This window comes from Mus caroli, unplaced genomic scaffold (assembly GCF_978045245.1).
Source record: "Mus caroli unplaced genomic scaffold, Mus_caroli_1 scaffold_1, whole genome shotgun sequence".
In the NCBI taxonomy this organism is placed as follows: domain Eukaryota; kingdom Metazoa; phylum Chordata; class Mammalia; order Rodentia; family Muridae; genus Mus; species Mus caroli.
The window spans coordinates 51,298,251-51,316,184 of NW_028227256.1; the positions used below are offsets into that span (position 1 = coordinate 51,298,251).

The following is a 17,934-nucleotide window of genomic DNA, read 5'->3' on the forward strand; positions in this document are numbered from 1 at the left end:
TATTACTTTTTCACTTTTGAATTAAGTTTCCTTGCTACTGTGTAGACCATTATTTTGAATTCTTTAGATCAGGGACTAAGCAGCTAGAAGCATCTGGCCTGGTCCATGATTGCTACTATTATCACTTGGCCAAAAAAGATCTCCAGGTAGCTAATCCTCATCACCAACTCTCAGCGTTTGGGCCACGGGACCGGTCTGCATTGCTCCACAAAGACAACTACCCTACCTCACTGAAGTGCTTTCGTCAGGAAGTCTAGAATAGCATGCTCTTCATTTTGTCCCTGCACTGGACATTTCCATCTCCTGGCTGTCTCCTCTCTTTTGCCTGGTCAGCCCTTCCTTAGAGCCTCTTTCACCATCCTCTCTTCCTTTCTTCCCGATTAGCTGAGCACATACACAAGCCTGGGCACACACGTGTGTACACACACATAGTCCTCACATCAGTACATCAATCTTTAGATGAACTTTAAGTTACAGAGAATAGATTACTTTTTACTAGCTATTTCTTCCCTGATCAAGCTATGATTTTCCCTCCCAACTATCATTTCAGTAATTTTCAAACTAGACTTCCTGTTTCTGCCATTTTCACTCTTCAATTTTTGCTCAAAAGAGCAACTAAAATTGAGGCACCTAAATTTTAAGTTAAATCATGTCACTTTTCTACTCAAAGCCTTCAGTGGCTTCCAAACTATTCAGAGTAAAAGCCAAAGTTCTTGCCACACACCACAAAGGCCATCGCTATGCTCCTCTGAAAGCTCTCTGCTGTGTTGTCCTGAATGCTTCCATCTTGTTCCCTGAACATACTTGGCTCCTCTTTCCTAAGTATCAGCTCCCTTCAGACAAGACCACCAGGAGACAGGGAATTGGGCCCTTCACTAAACTTGGTTTTAAAATAACATACTCCATACATTGTGCATCTATCACTTTTCCCTGTTTAATTTGTCTCCATCACTTATCAATGTGATCTATAAAATATCTGGCTGTCACTTGCTTGCTACCTATCCCCTTCACAGGACTACAACCTCCATAAGGGCAGAAAACTTTTAACAGTTGCTTGGTACTAGACATCCTGGTTCCTTGTCCACTGCTTATATGAAGATACACTCAATGAATACTTCTGGAGGCCAAAGGACCAAAGCAAAGCCTAATCAGTCAGCTGGCCACTGCCACTCCTCACATAATATACAATATATATGAAAAATAAACTGATCTTCAGGGCACATCATGATTCCTTAGCTCTACTAGACTAGTCAGTAGTAGCTACAAATGAACTGCAGATGATCTGGGAAGGCCCTCATTGCTCATCAACTTAGAGTTGCTTCCCTCACTTGTAAACATGTATGACTGTCCTGAGAGGGTAAGGGGCAGTTCACAGCTAAAGAGCATCAGAATATAAGTCATTAGATTAATGGGCTAATTCTAATATGCCAAAATCAAGACAGTTAACCCAGGAAAAAATGTTGCATCGTGCTCTTCAAACATGTTACTTAACATACTGTTCTAGTACTGACTCAAGATATTTATAGAATATTTCAGATTGCAAACATTTCATTGACACATCTGCAATAAAAAAAATCTTAAAACCATCATAAATATCTACAACTTCCTCTAAGTTACAGAAGCATGGTAATGTCCTTGAGAAGCACGCCTCACTTCTCAGCTTCTGAGCACTGCAAGTCCAAGCTTACAGACAGAACTTTCTGAACAGTCATGCAGCTGACACACAGGAAACCAAAAGCACTAAAACAAAACAAACAACAACAACAAAACCCAGCTAGAATTGGACAAATATAAAACATAGAAGACAAAATTTTTCTTTGGACCTTAATGCAAAGTACATTCTATTTCAAATAGTCTAGATTTGCAAAATGCCTAGTAATGGCATATATGTACATATGTTTCACTTCAAACTTACTTTGCCATATCTCTAGCCAACTGCATAAAACGTTCTCCATCAGATGGAGACAAAAGATTTAAAATGCGCCTATAGCCATCCATGGCCATTTTATGATCACCCATCTGTTCATAAAGGCTTGATCTCTCCCACAGGTAACGGACATTAGTAGGTTCATATTTAAGAGCTAGAAAGAAAAAGCAAAGAGATAAAAATTACATATTTATCAAAAGAAGTGTGACTTAGCTCAAAAGCATAATAAACACTTTCCCAGTAAAAACAACAACAAAATATTCTGGAATAAATCTATCTTCATAAGAAAGATATCTTTAAGCTGGGTGTGGTGGCACACGTCTTTAATCCCAGCACTCGGGAGGCAGAGGCAGGCAGATTTCTGAGTTCGAGGACAGCCTGGTCTACAAAGTGAGTTCCAGGACAGCCAGGGCTTCACAGAGAAACCCTGTCTCGAAAAACGAAAAAGAAAGATATCTTTACTTTGTACACTAATTCTTATTGGTCACTCAAGTCACAAAAAGTTAACTGCCTGAAAGCAACACTGAGCTCAGTAGGAAATCTAAAGCATTGTTCAGCCACCTAGTTTTGTGCTACATTCAACACAATATAAAGTAAGTCACAACCAAACAAAGAACAAAGGGCTCCAGATATATGCCATAACAGACTATAAGAAACAAGTACATTTGGGCTAGCAGAATAACTCAACGAACACAAGAAACAACCTATTATGTATCTAATAATTCTGCAACACTCATCTATACTTCAGGGGACATAACAAAAGAAGAGGTGGAAAGACTACAGAGCTAGAGGGTCTGGATGCTGCTGTGAAAACACTACACCCTAAACATGGCCTGGAAGATGCAACTCTTCACAATATGGTTGCCTAAACAAGCCCAGCATAATGATAATACTAGTTGATAAGCCAAAATGAATAAGGAAAATTTTGCACAGTTCCATCCTTAGAAGATCTACAGGTGATCAATGGATACTGGGAAAAGGAAAATCAGCCTCTTCCAGGGAAGAGGGGGGTACTGTCCTATCCCAAGTGGCTACCCCTGGCCACATGGACATATAAGTCAAGCTAAAGGGAGTTAGCAGGTTCCATGCACACACGAAAACACACTAATAAGCAGGTGAGCATGAACTGAGAGGGTGACATGAGAGGACTGAGGAACTTGAGAGAAAGAGAAGGAAAGAGTGACAGTTCTCCAACTGTCCATTCTTCAAACAATTTAAAAAAGAGAAACAACACCTGGAGTAACAACATAACCCAAAAGAATAAATGCACTAATGACCCACTGTGTAACAACTAATAAAATAAGAAAAATATTTCTTCCCATTCACACAAGAAAAATGTCATTACCTTTTGTATAGCAAAAAATAGCCTGCTTAATGTTATCTTGTTCCAGAGACATTTCTGCCAGCCTAACCCATTCTTCTGTGTCACTGGGATTTAAATGTGCAGCAATCAACTCAAACTGCAATGATTTCTCCATGTCACCTTGATCCTCGTATATCATGGCAAGTGTAGAGAATGGCTCATAAGCCAAAGGAGCTATAATAATAAAAATAACAAAAAATAAATTTCACTGGGTAAAAGAATAGGCTTAAGCTGGTATTGATACTACAGTTCAAACTATAGATATTTTTCTAATAACTAAATTCTAAATCATTCCAACAGAATTATAAAAACAATTCAACATAACTGAATATAAAACTCTGTTATATTTTCTTTATTTTTCAAACATTCTTAGCCATTTTTATTTATTTATTTTTGGGATGGACTCTTGCTACCTAGCTCAGGCTGATCTCAAACTTATTTGTAGACCAGATTGGTCACAAACCTGAGATCTCCCCTAGCCTCCCTAGTCATTTTTAAGCATTATTTTCTTTTAACAAAATACAATTTCATAAAAACCCTGCTTTCTACCAAACCTTCTGAATGAAATTCTCATTAGTAAGACTAAGTATGGCTTAAAAACTTGGTGATTTCACCCCAGGAAGCTACAGTCCCATCAGTGGGTTGAATTTTCACTATTTCAAGCTTTTGCATAGAGGATGGATACAACAGAGTACCCAAACAGCATCTCAGTCAAGGATGTCAAATGTAATAGTTAATCTATATTTCTTTAAAAAACAAAAACAAAAAAACCTCAAAAACTCCTGGAGATTGTTCGAAGAATATTTCCCAAATAAACAGAAGGTGAAATAAATAATATTGGAAAAAAAGAACCAAGCAATATATCATAAAGCAATGCTTGGTTAATCCTATTTCTGATGGGCTGGGAAAATATGTAGGGGCCACAAGTTGCCCTAATGAATAATCCTAGAAATTACAGTAAGACTTTTAAAAGGATCAAGTCTAATTAAAGGGCAATGTCACAATATTGAAAGAATACATTAGTTGTATAACAACTACCCAAAACACTCTGCAGGGCAACTGACAGCATCCAGAAAAGTAATATGATAGAAGCAATTGGTCACAATCAGTACTAAAGATGTCCTTCAACATATCTAAGATGTGTCATTTAATGAAGAGATAAAATGACAGACTTAGATGTGTGTTTAGCAAAAGAATGATTAAAACAATTTAGCACTGACTAATCTAGAAAATGGACCAAAAAGCATAAAAATATCAAAAAACCTTAAATTTATTAAAATGTTCTTCAATATGATTTTAACACAATACAGTCATCATTAAAAAAAAAAAGAAGAAAAACAACAGGGTCCAAGGCATTAACTGAGTTGGTGTGGAGCACTTGCCCAGAATGTAGAAAGGTATATTCAATCCACAAGCAAAACACAATTGAGACAGGATGAATGGATAAACTGGCTGACTTAAAGAGATTAAAGCTATAAACGTCTAAAACTCCTAAAACGAGATGCTGAAAGGGGAGGAAAGGGCCAGGAAGAGTTCAAAAAACAGTACTGACTTTCACGGAACCACACACCCTGCGGCTGAATCACACCCTGTGGTTTTTCATTCTCTATCCATGTGAAAAGTGGCAGGTTACTAATACTACAGTCACCTCTATCTTCTGAAGGTATTTTATAAATAGCACAATCAAATGTGTCCCTGTCTTAAAGGTTAACCAGTTAAGTATCATTATCATCAATGAAGTCCCCGCAGAAAACACCTTGTCTTATGATTTCCATGCACATCAATATGGCTTCTTCATGTTCTCCTCGAGCAAAGCGAATGTTGGCTTCACCCATGAGACCTCTCAGGGCTCTGGGGAGTTTACTCCGAGGCCTCTTCTCCTGTCCAGAAAGAAAACAAAATGGAGACTAAGACAGAATAAAGCTCAGATTTCAACTCCAAACACTTACATACGACATAACGAAGACTTCTCTCTAAAACTTCTTAATCTTCTAAACTCAGAACTAGATACTCAGTAGCTATAATTCTGATGCCTTAATAGTTAAATCTAATTACAAAAGACAAGCTAAAATTCAAATGCAGGCAACAACAAAATTACTTTATGATACTCTCCAAAGAGGAGCACCAAAGAAAGTAAAAACAAGCCAGGCATGGTGGTGCACACCTTTAATCCCAGCACCTAGGAGGCAGAGGCAAGTAGGTGGATCTCAGTAAGTACAAGGACACCTTGGTCTATAGAGTAAGTCCAGGACAGCTTGAGCTGTTACACAGAAAATCCCCGTCTCGGGGTTGGGGGTGGGAAGAAAGAAAGTAAAAAAAAACCTTCCTCCAGTTGAAAGTTCAAACTACAATTAAATGCAGGCTGTCAGATGGTCAGGAATTAGTAAACAGGCAGTCAGCACAACCACACCGTGCAACAAGATGGACCACATTACATTATATGACAGGACTTCTTTGAAATTCATTAGAATACATTTGGTTCAAAACAACAACAAAAACCCCTCTTGAGTTACATAATGTATCTTTTAGTAGCAAAGCTACAGAACATTTGACACATAAACAAATAAGTCTTATGTAAAATTTTCCAAAAGGAAGCATAAGAAATGAATGACAATTCACAACAGTCTCAAAGAAAAGAAAATTTCTAGAAATACACCTAACTAAGTAAGGTAGTAAGAGACCTCTACAATGAACCTTTAGATCTCTGAAGAGACTGAGGAAGACACTAGAAGATAGGAAGACTCCAACTCATGGACTGGCAGAACGTTGTAAAAATATGACCATATGTGTGTAAAAACTCCTATGTCAGGCACAGGAAGTTTCAAGTTGTTGGTCAGGGGAAAAGACACCCCCACACACCCCCACACACATACACAAATACACATACACATACACACACACACACACACACACACACACACACAATATAGGTTACTGCCATGAGCCCTGGCTGCCTACTAGAAATTAAAGGTAAGACTCTCTTGCTGAAGACAAAACACACTTCAGACAGAGGGTGGAGAAATAGAGATAGCACTGACCTACCTGGAAGGCTCCTCCACTAAGAGAGGACTCTCATATTATAAGAGAACTAGCTCGCAGAACATCCAAAGGTTTTCTCCTTAGTCAATGGAGAAAAGCAGTCAACAGTCATACTCAGTTGTAAAGCTTAAAAACCACAACCACGACCAAAACCGCAAGGTATTCTTAAAAAGACAATAATGGCACCTATCTATACTGGGTGTAACCAATGGCCACTTTATCAGACTTACTCCTTTCACCAAGAGGGAATGCATGCCCGGTACAGTAAGCTTGGGCAACTACTCATAGCTGGTGAAACCATGGAACATAGAGAAGCACTTACTTTCCTAAAGCTGTATAATGTCTGTGCTCTAAATCCTCATCCTCACATCCACAGCTAAGTGCAGCTCTCACCCCTTATCAAACATGCTTCTTGTAAGGCAAAGGACACTGTCCATAGGACAAAACGGCAACCAACAGATTGGGAAAGGATCTTTACCAATCCTACATCTGAGAGAGGGCTAATATCCAATATATACAAAGAACTCAAGAAGTTGGACTCCAGAGAGCCAAATAACCCTATTAAAATAAGGAGAACAGAGCTAAACAGAGAACTCTCAACTGAGGAAACTCGAAGAGCTGAGAAACACCTAAAGAAATGGTCAACATCCTTAGTCATCAAGGAAATGCAAATCAAAACAACACTGAGATTCCACCTCACACCAGTCAGAATGGCTGAGATCAAAAACTCAGCTGATAGCAGATGCTGGAGAGGATGTGGAGAAAGAGGAACACTCCTCCATTGCTGGTGGGACTTCAAGCTGGTACAACCACTCTGGAAATCTGTCTGGCAGTTCCTCAAAAAATTTGAAATAGTACTACCTGAGGACCCAGTTATATAACTCCTGGGCATATACCAGAAGATGCTCCAACATGTAATAAGGACACATGCTCCACTATGTTCATAGCAGCCATATTTATAATAGCCAGAAGCTGGAAACAACCCAGATGTCCCTCAACAGAAGAATGGATACAGAAAATGTATATTTACACAATGGGATACTACTCAGCTATTAAAAACAATGACTTCATGAAATTTGCAGGCAAGTGGATGGCACTTGAGAATATCATCCTGAGTGAGGTGACTCAGTCACAAAGGAACAAACTTCGCATATACTCAATGATAAGTGGATATTAGCCCAAAAGTTCGGAATATCCAAGATTCAATTCACAGACCATATGATGCCTAACAAAGAAGGAAGACCAAAATGTGGATGCTTCAGTGCTTTTTAGAAAGGTGAACAAAATACTCACAGGAGGAAATATGGAGACAAAGTGTGGAGCAAAGACTGCAGGAAAGGCTATCCAGAGACTGCCCCACCTGGGGATCCATCCCATATACAGTCACCAAACCCAGGTGTTATTGTGGATGCCGGGAAGTACTTGCTGATAGAAGCCTGATATGGCTCTCTCCTGAGAGGCTCTGCCAGAGCTTGACAAATACAGAGGCAGAAGCTCACAGCCAACCATTGGACTGAGATCAGGGTCCATGATGGAGGAGTTAGAGACAGGACAGAAAGAGCTGAGAAGGTTTGTAGCCCCATGGAAGGAGCAACAGTGTCAACAGGCCAAACCACCTAGAGCTCCCGGGGACTAGACCAACAACCAAAGACTACACATGGAGCGACCCATGGCGCTGGCCACATATGTGGCAGAAGATGGCCATGTTGGTCATCAGTGGAAGGAGAGGCCCTTGGTCCTGAGGGTGTTCGATGCCCCAGTGTAGGGGAATACCAGGGCAAGAGGACAGGAGTGGGTAGGGGAACACTTTCATAGAGGCAGGGGAGGGAGAATGAGATAGGGGATTTCCGAAGAGGAGACCTAGAAAGGGGAAAATATCTGAAATGTAAATAAAGAAAATATCCAATCCAAAAAAAAAAAAAAAACAGCAGAGAGAACAATTACAGAAAGTCAAAACACAGAGACCAGCTGACAGTTGACAATACAAATCCTCTATCTAAGGCTCAGGGAGCACTGCAGGAAGGGGGTGGAGATTAAGAACCAGGACATCTGCTGAGAGACAGTGTTTTCTATATACAAAAGTGAAAATGCACCCATGAAATCTCAACAGTATAGTTGCCTACCTAAGTATTACCTAAAGACTGACAGTACCAACTGACAAGTTAATGTGGGTGGGGACTCTCACAGGGCCCAGCCCTAGATGAAGAGCTACAGGCAATCAACATTGCTGAGAGATTCAGCTTAGCAACCCTGATAGGTTACCAATCCCAAGCAATGAGCCCTAAAATCATATACATATGAACAAAAGTAAATGAACTCAGCAGGTTGAATTTATATACTTATTCTCCCTCCCCCACCCCAACATGCATGCATGCACACTGGTAATAATAATAAGAGACCATGATTTTAGAGTGGAGCAAAGAGATGATACAGGAGGGGTTGGAAGGAGAAGACAGGGTGGAAAATGATGTAAATACAGTACTCAGGTATGAGATAAAGCTTTAATTTAAAAAGAAAAGATGAATGACAGTAGTTGCCTCCTAGCTTTTGTTCTTACTGTTGAACTATTTCCCAAGTATAACTGAAAGCTTCCCTTTCAGTAACTACATCAGTTTCTCACATTTTTATATAAAATAATTAACAGCTTACTTTCATCATTTTCTTGGTTTCACGGTTGAGAACCATCTCCAACACAAATACATCGCCTGCAGTGGGTTGCTCTGCTGTTTCTTCCTCCTCTTCTTCTTCTTCCTCCTCTTCATCATCTTCAGTCTCTCCAAGCATGGAAGCAAAGACTTTGTGAACTGACTTACTCACTCCATCTGATGTTTCTCCTAAGGAAAGGTACATTGAGGTTTGGGGAGGGAAAAAAAAAATCAGTAAAATGCTAGTTGATGGAGTACAAATTCCTTACCAAAGCACAGACTTGAAAGTAAATTACAAATGTCCCCTTCCCTCCCCCTCAAAAAACCAAACCAAACCAAACCAAACCAAACCAAAAAAGAAAAGAAAAGAAAGGAAAGGAGAAGAGAAGAGAAGAGAAGAGAAGAGAAGAGAAGAGAAGAGAAGAGAAGAGAGCTGTTGCAAAGCCATGTCTTTTATTCTGCAGGGATGGCTGATTCACCTCCTGCACCTCATCCAAATATACAAGCAAAATAAAGAGAAAAATCAAAAGCAGATACGGAAACAGGTAAAAGCAGAAAGTTTTTTTTTGTTTTGTTTTGTTTTGTTTTGTTTTACTTAGTGGTATGGTGATCTCTAACTGAAACCTAAGAGATGTGAAGCTAAAAACAGGAGGATCCTGGGAGTTTGCTGACCAACTGATATAGCCAACTGCTGAGCTCCAGGTTCAGTGAATAAGACTGAATCAGAATGGCCTCCATAGGCTCAAATATTTACCACCAAGAAGCATCAGTATTTGAGAAGAATTAAGAAGTATGACCTCATTGGAGGAAGTGTCACTGGGAGTGGGCTTTGACATTTCAAAAGCCCACCCAGGCTCAGGCATGCACATGCACTCTCTCTCAATATCTCTCTCTCTCCCTCTCTCTCTCTCTCTCTCTCTCTCTCTCTCTCTCTCTCTCTCCTCTCTCCTCTCTCCTCTCTCCTCTCTCTCTCCTTTCTCTCTTCTCTGCTCTCTCTGTTCTCTCTGCTCTCTCTGCTTAAGGGTCAGCTACTTCTCCAGCACCAAGCCTGCATGCCACCATGCTCCCAGCCATGGTGATAGTAGAATAAGCTCTGAAACTGTTAAAGGAAGAAAGGAAGAAAGGAAGAAAGGAAGGAAGGAAGGAAGGAAGGAAGGAAGGAAGAAAGAAAGAAAGAAAGAAAGAAAGAAAGAAAGAAAGAAAGAAAGAAAGAAAGAAAGAAAGAAAGGGAAAAGAGCCTCCAATTAAATGCTTTCCTTTTATACAAGTTTCTGTGGTCATGGTGTCGCTTCACAACAACAGAATAGCAACTAAGATAGTGAGAAACCCTGTCTCAAAAAACAAGCTAGAGTGTGATAAAGGAAAATACTCAATGTCTTTTTCTGGTCTCCACACAGGTACACACACACAAACACATAAGAAAGGAAACAAAATTATCATTAGTCATAGAAGACATTATCATATTATATATAATCCAAAAGATTTCTACATACAAATTGTCAGAATAAACAGTTATTTGGCAAAGTAATGAGATACAGGCTTTTAAAAAGTTACCTGAGTTGTAGAAACTAACCCCAGGGTCCTGGACACATTACACTAGTAAGTACTCTACACTGCCACAGCCTCAGCTCCCCTTTTCTTTTTGAGACAGAATCTCACTAAGTTCAGGCTGGCCTTGAACTCAGAATGGTCTTGAACCTGGGATCCATCTGTCAGAGCCTCCCTAGTAGCTGGGATCACAGGACAGTTTTATGTATAGCAATAATGAACTGCAAAGAACATTAAAAGGCCCAGGCTGTGGGGTAATTAGAAAGCAACCTTAAGAATTGGCATTTAGGAACAGCAAGGAAGGAAAAGACATGATTCGAGAGATCTCATCTTTCCAATTTGTAGATTCTGCCAGATGTTCAAAACTGACTTTTCTTCTATTCTGGGTGCATGCTTAGACTACCAAGTAGCTCCAAAGAGTTCCAGGAAAATCCTTCCTAAGGAACGGGGAACATCTTGCCTCTAAAGGACTGATGGGATAATTTTAGCTGAGGCCAGCCAGTTCTCATGCACCAGAAATGAACTCAACCTATCCTATAACACACACACACCCCATTTTCCCCATGGCTTAAACAGTAAGGCTGGCAGTCACCCCGTGGTACTGCTGTAATAACTGAACCCCAGAGACTGTTTATTGAAGAGCTCTCTTTCCCCTGAGCAGATAAGCACAGACTCACAGGCTGTCAGAACTTCTTTAGCCTCTTTTCTGCCCCACTTCCCTGAAATATTCTAAGCTCAACCCTGTCTCCTTGCCTCTGCTTCCAACACGATCCACCAACTCAGGAACAAGAGCAGAGAGTTCAGTTTAGCTCTCCAGCCAGGCTCCCAAACATGGAGCTATGTTCTAATTGACACCAGCATCTTAAGTAGTTTGATATGGGCAAATGGATATGGTAAGGATGAGCATTCCGGTAAGAAAAATATATAATCACTGGAAACTGATAAATATGTATATTCATTGAGATGCTCATTTAGGCTGTAATGGGTTTAATTAGTTGGGATGTACTAACCAAGTATAATATCTGGATATGATAAGGGCTGTGCTCTGATTTTCTTTCTGTTGCTATGACAAAACGGAAACCAAAACCAACTTAAGAAACAAAAGGCATATTTAGGTTAAAGGTTACAGTCCATCAGCCAGGGAAGCCAAGGCAAGAGCTCAAGGCAGGAAGCTGGAGGTAGGAACTGGAGCGGAGACTATGGAGGAACATTGCTCACTGGCTTGGTTTCCAAAGTTTGCTAGGACTGTTTCCTTAGACAACCAAGGACCACCTGGCCAGAAGTGGCAACACCCACAGTAGGCTGGACTACTGGGCCCTCCCACAGCAATCAAGAAAATGCCCCACAGACATGCCTACTGCCCAAAAGATCCTTCCTAGGTGCCTCTAGTGTATGTCAACTTGACTAAAAGCATCAGTCTGTCTGCTAGAATGAGACCTATGACGTGTGTGAAGCCCCATCCACCCAGCTAAGTTTGTACAGTAGAATAACTTGGTACAGCTCGGAAGAAGTATCCCATTGAAAAGGCCAACCCACTGATGGCTCAGCAGGTAAGAGCACTGACTGCTCTTCCAAAGGTCCTGAGTTCAAATCCCAGCAATCACATGGTGGCTCACAACCACCCGTAATGAGACTTGACGCCCTCTTCTGGCACGTCTGAAGTCAGCTACACTGTACTTATGTATAATAATATATAAATCTTTGGGCCGCTGGGCCAACTAGAGCTAGCAGAGGTCCTAAAATTCAATTCCCAACAACTACATGAAGGCTCACAACCATCTGTACAGCTATAGTGTACTCATATACATAAAATAAATAAATAAATCTAAAAGAGAGAGAGAGAGAAGGCCAATTTAGAAAATGAAAATAAAGAGACCCTAAACAACCATCATGTTTGTACAATGATTTTTTTTTAAAAAATAAATATTATGCTACTATGTAGCAAACACCGATAAACCAGGTGATAAAAATAGAATATTGAGCCTGGCAGTGGTGGCACACACCTTAAATCCCAGCACTTGGGAGGCAGAGGCAGAATTTCTGAGTTCCAGGCCAGCCTGGTCTACAGAGTGAGTTCCAGGACAGCCAGGGCTACACAGAGAAAGCCTGTCATGAAAAACAAACAAACAAACAAACAAACAAGAATAGAATGCTATTACAATAAAATACAAACAATAAAACATAAAAGCAATAAAAAATAAAAAGCAAATAGTGTTTTTATCAAATCATTTTACTTAAGTGCTCATTGAAAGCCAGCAGCAACATACCTTCATTGGCGTCTTTGTCCTGGGATTTGGCAGAGTCAATTCCTGACGACGATGGAACTTCGGAGTCACCTGGGTTTTCTTTGGGTGATGATTTTCCTTTTTCCTGAACACTCTGTGATTGGGAATTAGTTAAACAGTTCCAAAAACTAATTCGGATTTAATTCTCTCAGCCTTGGATAGGGCATTTGCCTTATCTTTATAAAAGTTGACCCTCCCCTCTGATATGTGGAATCTAAATTTGAATAGTTTCAAAGTGTTCCAAAGTACTTAAGTCTTTAGCTTAGGTAAGTCATTTGCAAATACAAATGGAATCATTTTAAGTATTTTAATGTCATCAATCTAAGACTTTAAATAAACCATAGGGTTCATAGAAGTCTATGAGTCTAGGAAGAAACCATTAGCTAACTTCAAAAGGGTCAAGAGATCTTTATGTTGGTCCCTTGGCTTCAAACAAGTGAGAAACTATTTAAAGTTCAGATCTTTATTAAAATTTGAAAAATAAAGTAAAAAGATATCCTCACTATCTGGCAGTTAGGTTTACTTTTATGTCTAAGAAAGAAAAAAAAATTACACGGAGACTCCTCAAAAATAGGCGCACCAGGGGTGCATGTAGCTTTGCGATGAGGAGCTTTGTCCAGCAGGCTGGAGGCCCTGAAGTTTGATCCCCAAGACCCCTATACAGACCACAAAAACAAAAGGCCTGGTTCCCACCACCGTCACAACCTAGTTGCAAGATAGGTTTAGAACTAATCAGACCACCCTGGCTGGCTCATCGACTTAACAGGTATTAGGGGGTCGGGGGAGGTTAGCGCCCACCGAGGCTGGCTTTCGGGTGGGGAGATGTCTTTAGAGGCTCTGAGTACTGGGGTGGGAGTGAAAATCGGAAATTTTGGGAGAGGTGAAAGCTGCTGGATCCCCGGTCCACCCTGGGCAACCCACGACGCGGTTTCGGGGAAAACAAGACCGAGGAGCACCGAGGGCCCAGTGGCTCACTTTCTTCTCTCGGGTTTTTCTCTCTTCTCTCCGCCTTTCGAACTCTTCAAAGGAGATTTTCCCTTCCAGGTAGTCGATAAGTTCCGGGCTGAATCCCGACATGTCTGCGGGGCCGACGCTGCGCAGCGGGCCAGGGAAGCTGCAGCACTCCCAGGCTCTGCAGGGCGCCTAGGAGAGATCGGACCGGCGTCCTCCCTAGAAACCTTCCCGGCCTGCGCCGCGGCCGCGCACTCTGGTTCCGCCTGCGCTCTAGGCCCCAGGCCTCTTCCCGCAGGCAAGGGAGTGTCCAAATGCATCTTTCAAGCCGCAGCCTCCCTTAAACTACCAGCTAGAGGAGACTTTTTTTTAAAAGATGTATGTATTTTCTTGTTTGTTTGTTTGTTTGTTTTATGTATAGGAGTACACTGTCTTCAGACACACCAGAAGAAGGCATCAGATCCCATTACAGATGGCTGTGAGCCACAATTTGGTTGCTGGGAATTGAACTTAGGACCTCCAGAAGAGCAGTCAGTGCTTTTAACCACTGAACCATCTCTAGAGGAGACTTTTGATCTGGGGATGCAGCACAGTGGCAGAGCGTTTGCCTGGGTTTCTATCTCTAATGTCAATCAACTTTTATGTCCCAAGTATTCAAACTTTTTGTTTTGTTTTGTTTGTTTTTTGCTTTTTTTTTGTTTTTCGAGATAGGGTTTCTCTGTATAGCCCTGGCTGTCCTAGAACTCACTTTGTAGACCAGGCTGGCCTCGAACTCAGAAATCCGCCTGCCTCTGCCTCCCCAGTGCTGGGATTAAAGGCGTGCGCCACCACGCCCGGCTCTCAAACTTTTAAAGGGATTCTAACTCTTCATATAGGGCGTCTACTGTATATCTGTTACATACATCTCTCAAAATAATCCTTAGGAACCTATGAGAGGAAAAAAAAGGAGAGGTGTGGGGAGGATAATAGAACGCTTGTAACATGAAAAAGGGCAACACCTGAAGTGGAAAGACTTGAGGTGGGACTTGAGGGGGGAGAGATGGAAGAGAGGGGTCAAACTAAGAGAGAGAGAAAGAGAGAGAGAGAGAGAGAGAGAGATTATTTTCAACTCCTAGGAGCTCTTGTGATTTGCATTTTATCTTGTATTATAACTATTTCTTTTTCTAGAGACACTACCTATAAACATCGAAGACATTAGTTTATGTGTCATTATTATAAACCTGACTAACCTAATAACATGTATTCAAAACACATTTGTGAGTAAAGTTGAATGAAACTATAAAAGCCTTGGAACTTTGAGCAAAGTTGAGCTCAGCATAGTCCTGGCTCCAAAGACGAGAGTCTATCTTTGATCATCTTTATGATAATCCAGGCAAAGGAGATCTGTAGCAGGGTTGCAGAATCAGAGGTCAAGACCTGCAAGAGCAGGACTACCAGATGGCAGAAAACTATCTCAGTCACTGTGTTTCTCCTGAGGAGGGATCTTACACAGGCGTGAAAACATACATGAGCAGAGAGTGTGTTGATGTTATCGGCAGAAACAACTATGAGGATTACTCCCCTGAAGTCTTCAGGGAGTTGGGGAACTGTGTGGAAGACTCTATGTCTGTTTCCAGACTCACTCAAAGCGGGAAAGAGAAAGTGAGGATGGCTATCTGGAAAGGAAAACACTCTGCTGAGACCCAAATGTTTAGGCTGGTTTCTGTTACTGTTGGCTTCTGGGAAAATGAGAATAACAAGCCAACATATGCAGATACAAAGTAAAGAGAAAGGGGTTTGTGAACAGGGGTGGGAGGAGATATGTTCTGCTAAAGATCATCTCTCAGACATGGGAGGAATTTGGGGGTTTGGGGGGGGGTTCTTTTTCTTTTCTTTTCTTTTCTTTTCTTTCTTTCTTCCTTCCTTTCTTTCTTTCTTTCTTAGGTCAGAATACAGCAGAATGTCTTAAATTTTAAGGGGTTCTTCATTTTCTAGTTCCTTGCAATGATTCATCCATTGATGAGTCAGACAGCCATATTACATTGAGATGAAGCCAAATTGATACAGCAATGATGAAAATACTAAGAAGAAACATTTTGGTCTTTCAGACTAATTTTTGAGTCTCAAAATGGAAAGGTTAAGGAAGCAGAAGATCTACCTTATGCCATGACAACTGAATTAAAAGAGTACAGAGAGGTGACTCTGTTCAGGAAGACTTGTGATGCTCCTGGGGCAACCATTTTTCCATGAGTCTCTCACTCTTCTGGAAAGTTCTTCTGGAAGCTTGCAGGTCCTTTTCTCCTGAATTTCATCTTTGTAAATCAAAAAACATGAAAGCAGATTTCTCATTATAGAACAAGGAAGCATGACTTCTCTTTTCTTTTTTGAGATAGGGTCTCTCTCTCTCTCTCTCTCTCTCTCTCTCTCTCTCTCTCTCTCTCTCTCTCTCTCTCTCTCTCTCTCTCTCTCTCTCTCTCTCCCATCCTGACTGCCCTGGAACTTACTATGTAAACCAGGCTGGTCTTGAACTTTCAGAGAGTCACCTGCCTCTTCCTCTTGAGCACAGTGTTCAATGGGTGGGCAGCTGGCCTAGATTTGTTTTCTAATCTCTATGATAAAGATACTATTTCCCTCTAAGGCCTGTTGGATCTGTTTCCCCTGGCAATCTCATAATAAGAAAAGAGTGTCCAACACCTGTGGGTCTATGTTCGAATGCCTCCTTCAGTAAATCATGACTGAGAACCCAGTGGGAGTATGAGTCATGTTTCCTGCCACATCCAAGTCAGTGGACAGTTGTCTCTAATCTGGAATCTCATTGCCTGCAAGGATTGATGAAAATTTAGAAGGGTAATATTTTACAAATAGAATAAAATCTCAATGCTCTCAGAAACCCTTGGCTGCACTAGATTCAGAACACAGGACAATAGGCCACATCTTGGAAATAGAATTCTCACTGACAAGGTTCAAGGGGTGGGAAGGCTGCCGAAGACCTATATAGAGCTGACCAAGGGACTCTTGACAGTCTGTGGCTCTTAAAGTACATTTGCTTCCATTAGAGGAAACACTTGAACTCTGAGCCTCCTGCATACTTGTTCTCTTCCCCGTGGGCTTTAGAAATGTGTGTGGAGAGGTTCTGGTTAGCAAAATGATAGAGTGGAGTTGAAGGAGGTTCTAACTGCAGTGTCTGAGGAACACGTGTGCAAACAGTAATATCTTGTGAAAACAGCCTTTTCCCACTGCCAGGACCATACATTTATGAAACTAAACCAGTATGAGACTCACAGATACCCTGGGGAGAAATTTTTAAGCCAAAGGAAACATACCTCTGCCCTGTGACTTACAAGCTTGTAGCTAAAAGTCTCCCATAGGTACCCGTAAGTTTCAAAGACTTTGAAATTAATAAACACTCACCTAGATTAGAAGCAATGCTGAGAAAGAAAAAAACAAGTCTCTAGCTCCATTTAGGAACTCCATGGTAGTGAGGAACCTCTCACCCAGCCATCTACCTGAATAAGCTGTTACATACTTCAGCTAGGACTATCTCATTCATAATTACTAATATTTTTGAATGATAGATAACAATCTTGTTAACTAAAGTGTCTTTTGCTTTAGTTTATGTTTAGCATCGTGTGAAGGATGGAAGACACACTTGAATTTGACAAGTATTCAATTGAACATTTGCTCCATGACAGACATTGTGCTAGGTTCTGGAGAACAGCAAAGGAATCATAATGATTTCTGCTCACAGACCCCAACCAACCCTCCAGAGACAGGTACCTATGTGTCTGCCTGCAATAAAACACACTAAGCCAAATGCAGAGCTTCTCACACAAGTATTTTATTTTTCATATTCAGCATCAACTTGACTCTACAAAAAGCTACAGTAAGCTGATTTGACTTATAATACCACAACAGTGCTGTGTGAATTTTAATACAATGTTTCTTGTTTGAATCACAGAGAAAATGTTGCCAATATTTCTAAAAATATAAACAGAAACCGTAGCTATGTCAAATGAAATTATGGGAGTTGGAAGGGCTTGGTATGAGCTATGACAAAGAGAGTGGCTTTGTTGGAAGAGTGGGGACTTCACCCTTTGCTACTGTTCCTTGTAGGGTGACTTGTATTTAAGGTAAGATTGGTGTAAAGCTGGGATATTTGACATGGGACAATTTTTTACCTTTGAACACAGCATACAA

The 17,934-nt window shown here is 40.9% G+C and overlaps 1 protein-coding gene across 3 annotated transcripts in view; it reads right to left on the reverse strand.

Annotated features, from left to right (window-relative positions):
- Gtf3c3 (general transcription factor IIIC subunit 3) overlaps positions 1–13,999 on the reverse strand; it is a 35,362-nt gene extending 21,363 nt beyond the window's left edge. For 2 of the 3 annotated variants that reach the window (XR_015047007.1, XM_085837338.1), the window contains exons 1-6: positions 13,783–13,999; positions 12,790–12,901; positions 8,979–9,163; positions 5,047–5,170; positions 3,273–3,464; positions 1,916–2,081 (exon numbers count right to left, since the gene is read on the reverse strand). Coding sequence is in view for 2 of the 3 variants with exons in the window: in XM_085837338.1 (XP_085693464.1) it covers positions 1,916–2,081; positions 3,273–3,464; positions 5,047–5,170; positions 8,979–9,163; positions 12,790–12,901; positions 13,783–13,884 (881 nt within the window). In the remaining variant the exon portion in view is untranslated. The remainder of the gene's footprint in view (positions 1–1,915; positions 2,082–3,272; positions 3,465–5,046; positions 5,171–8,978; positions 9,164–12,789; positions 12,902–13,782) is intronic. The other variant, XM_085837341.1, reaches the window with a different exon arrangement.
- Between the last annotated feature and the right edge of the window lie 3,935 nt (positions 14,000–17,934).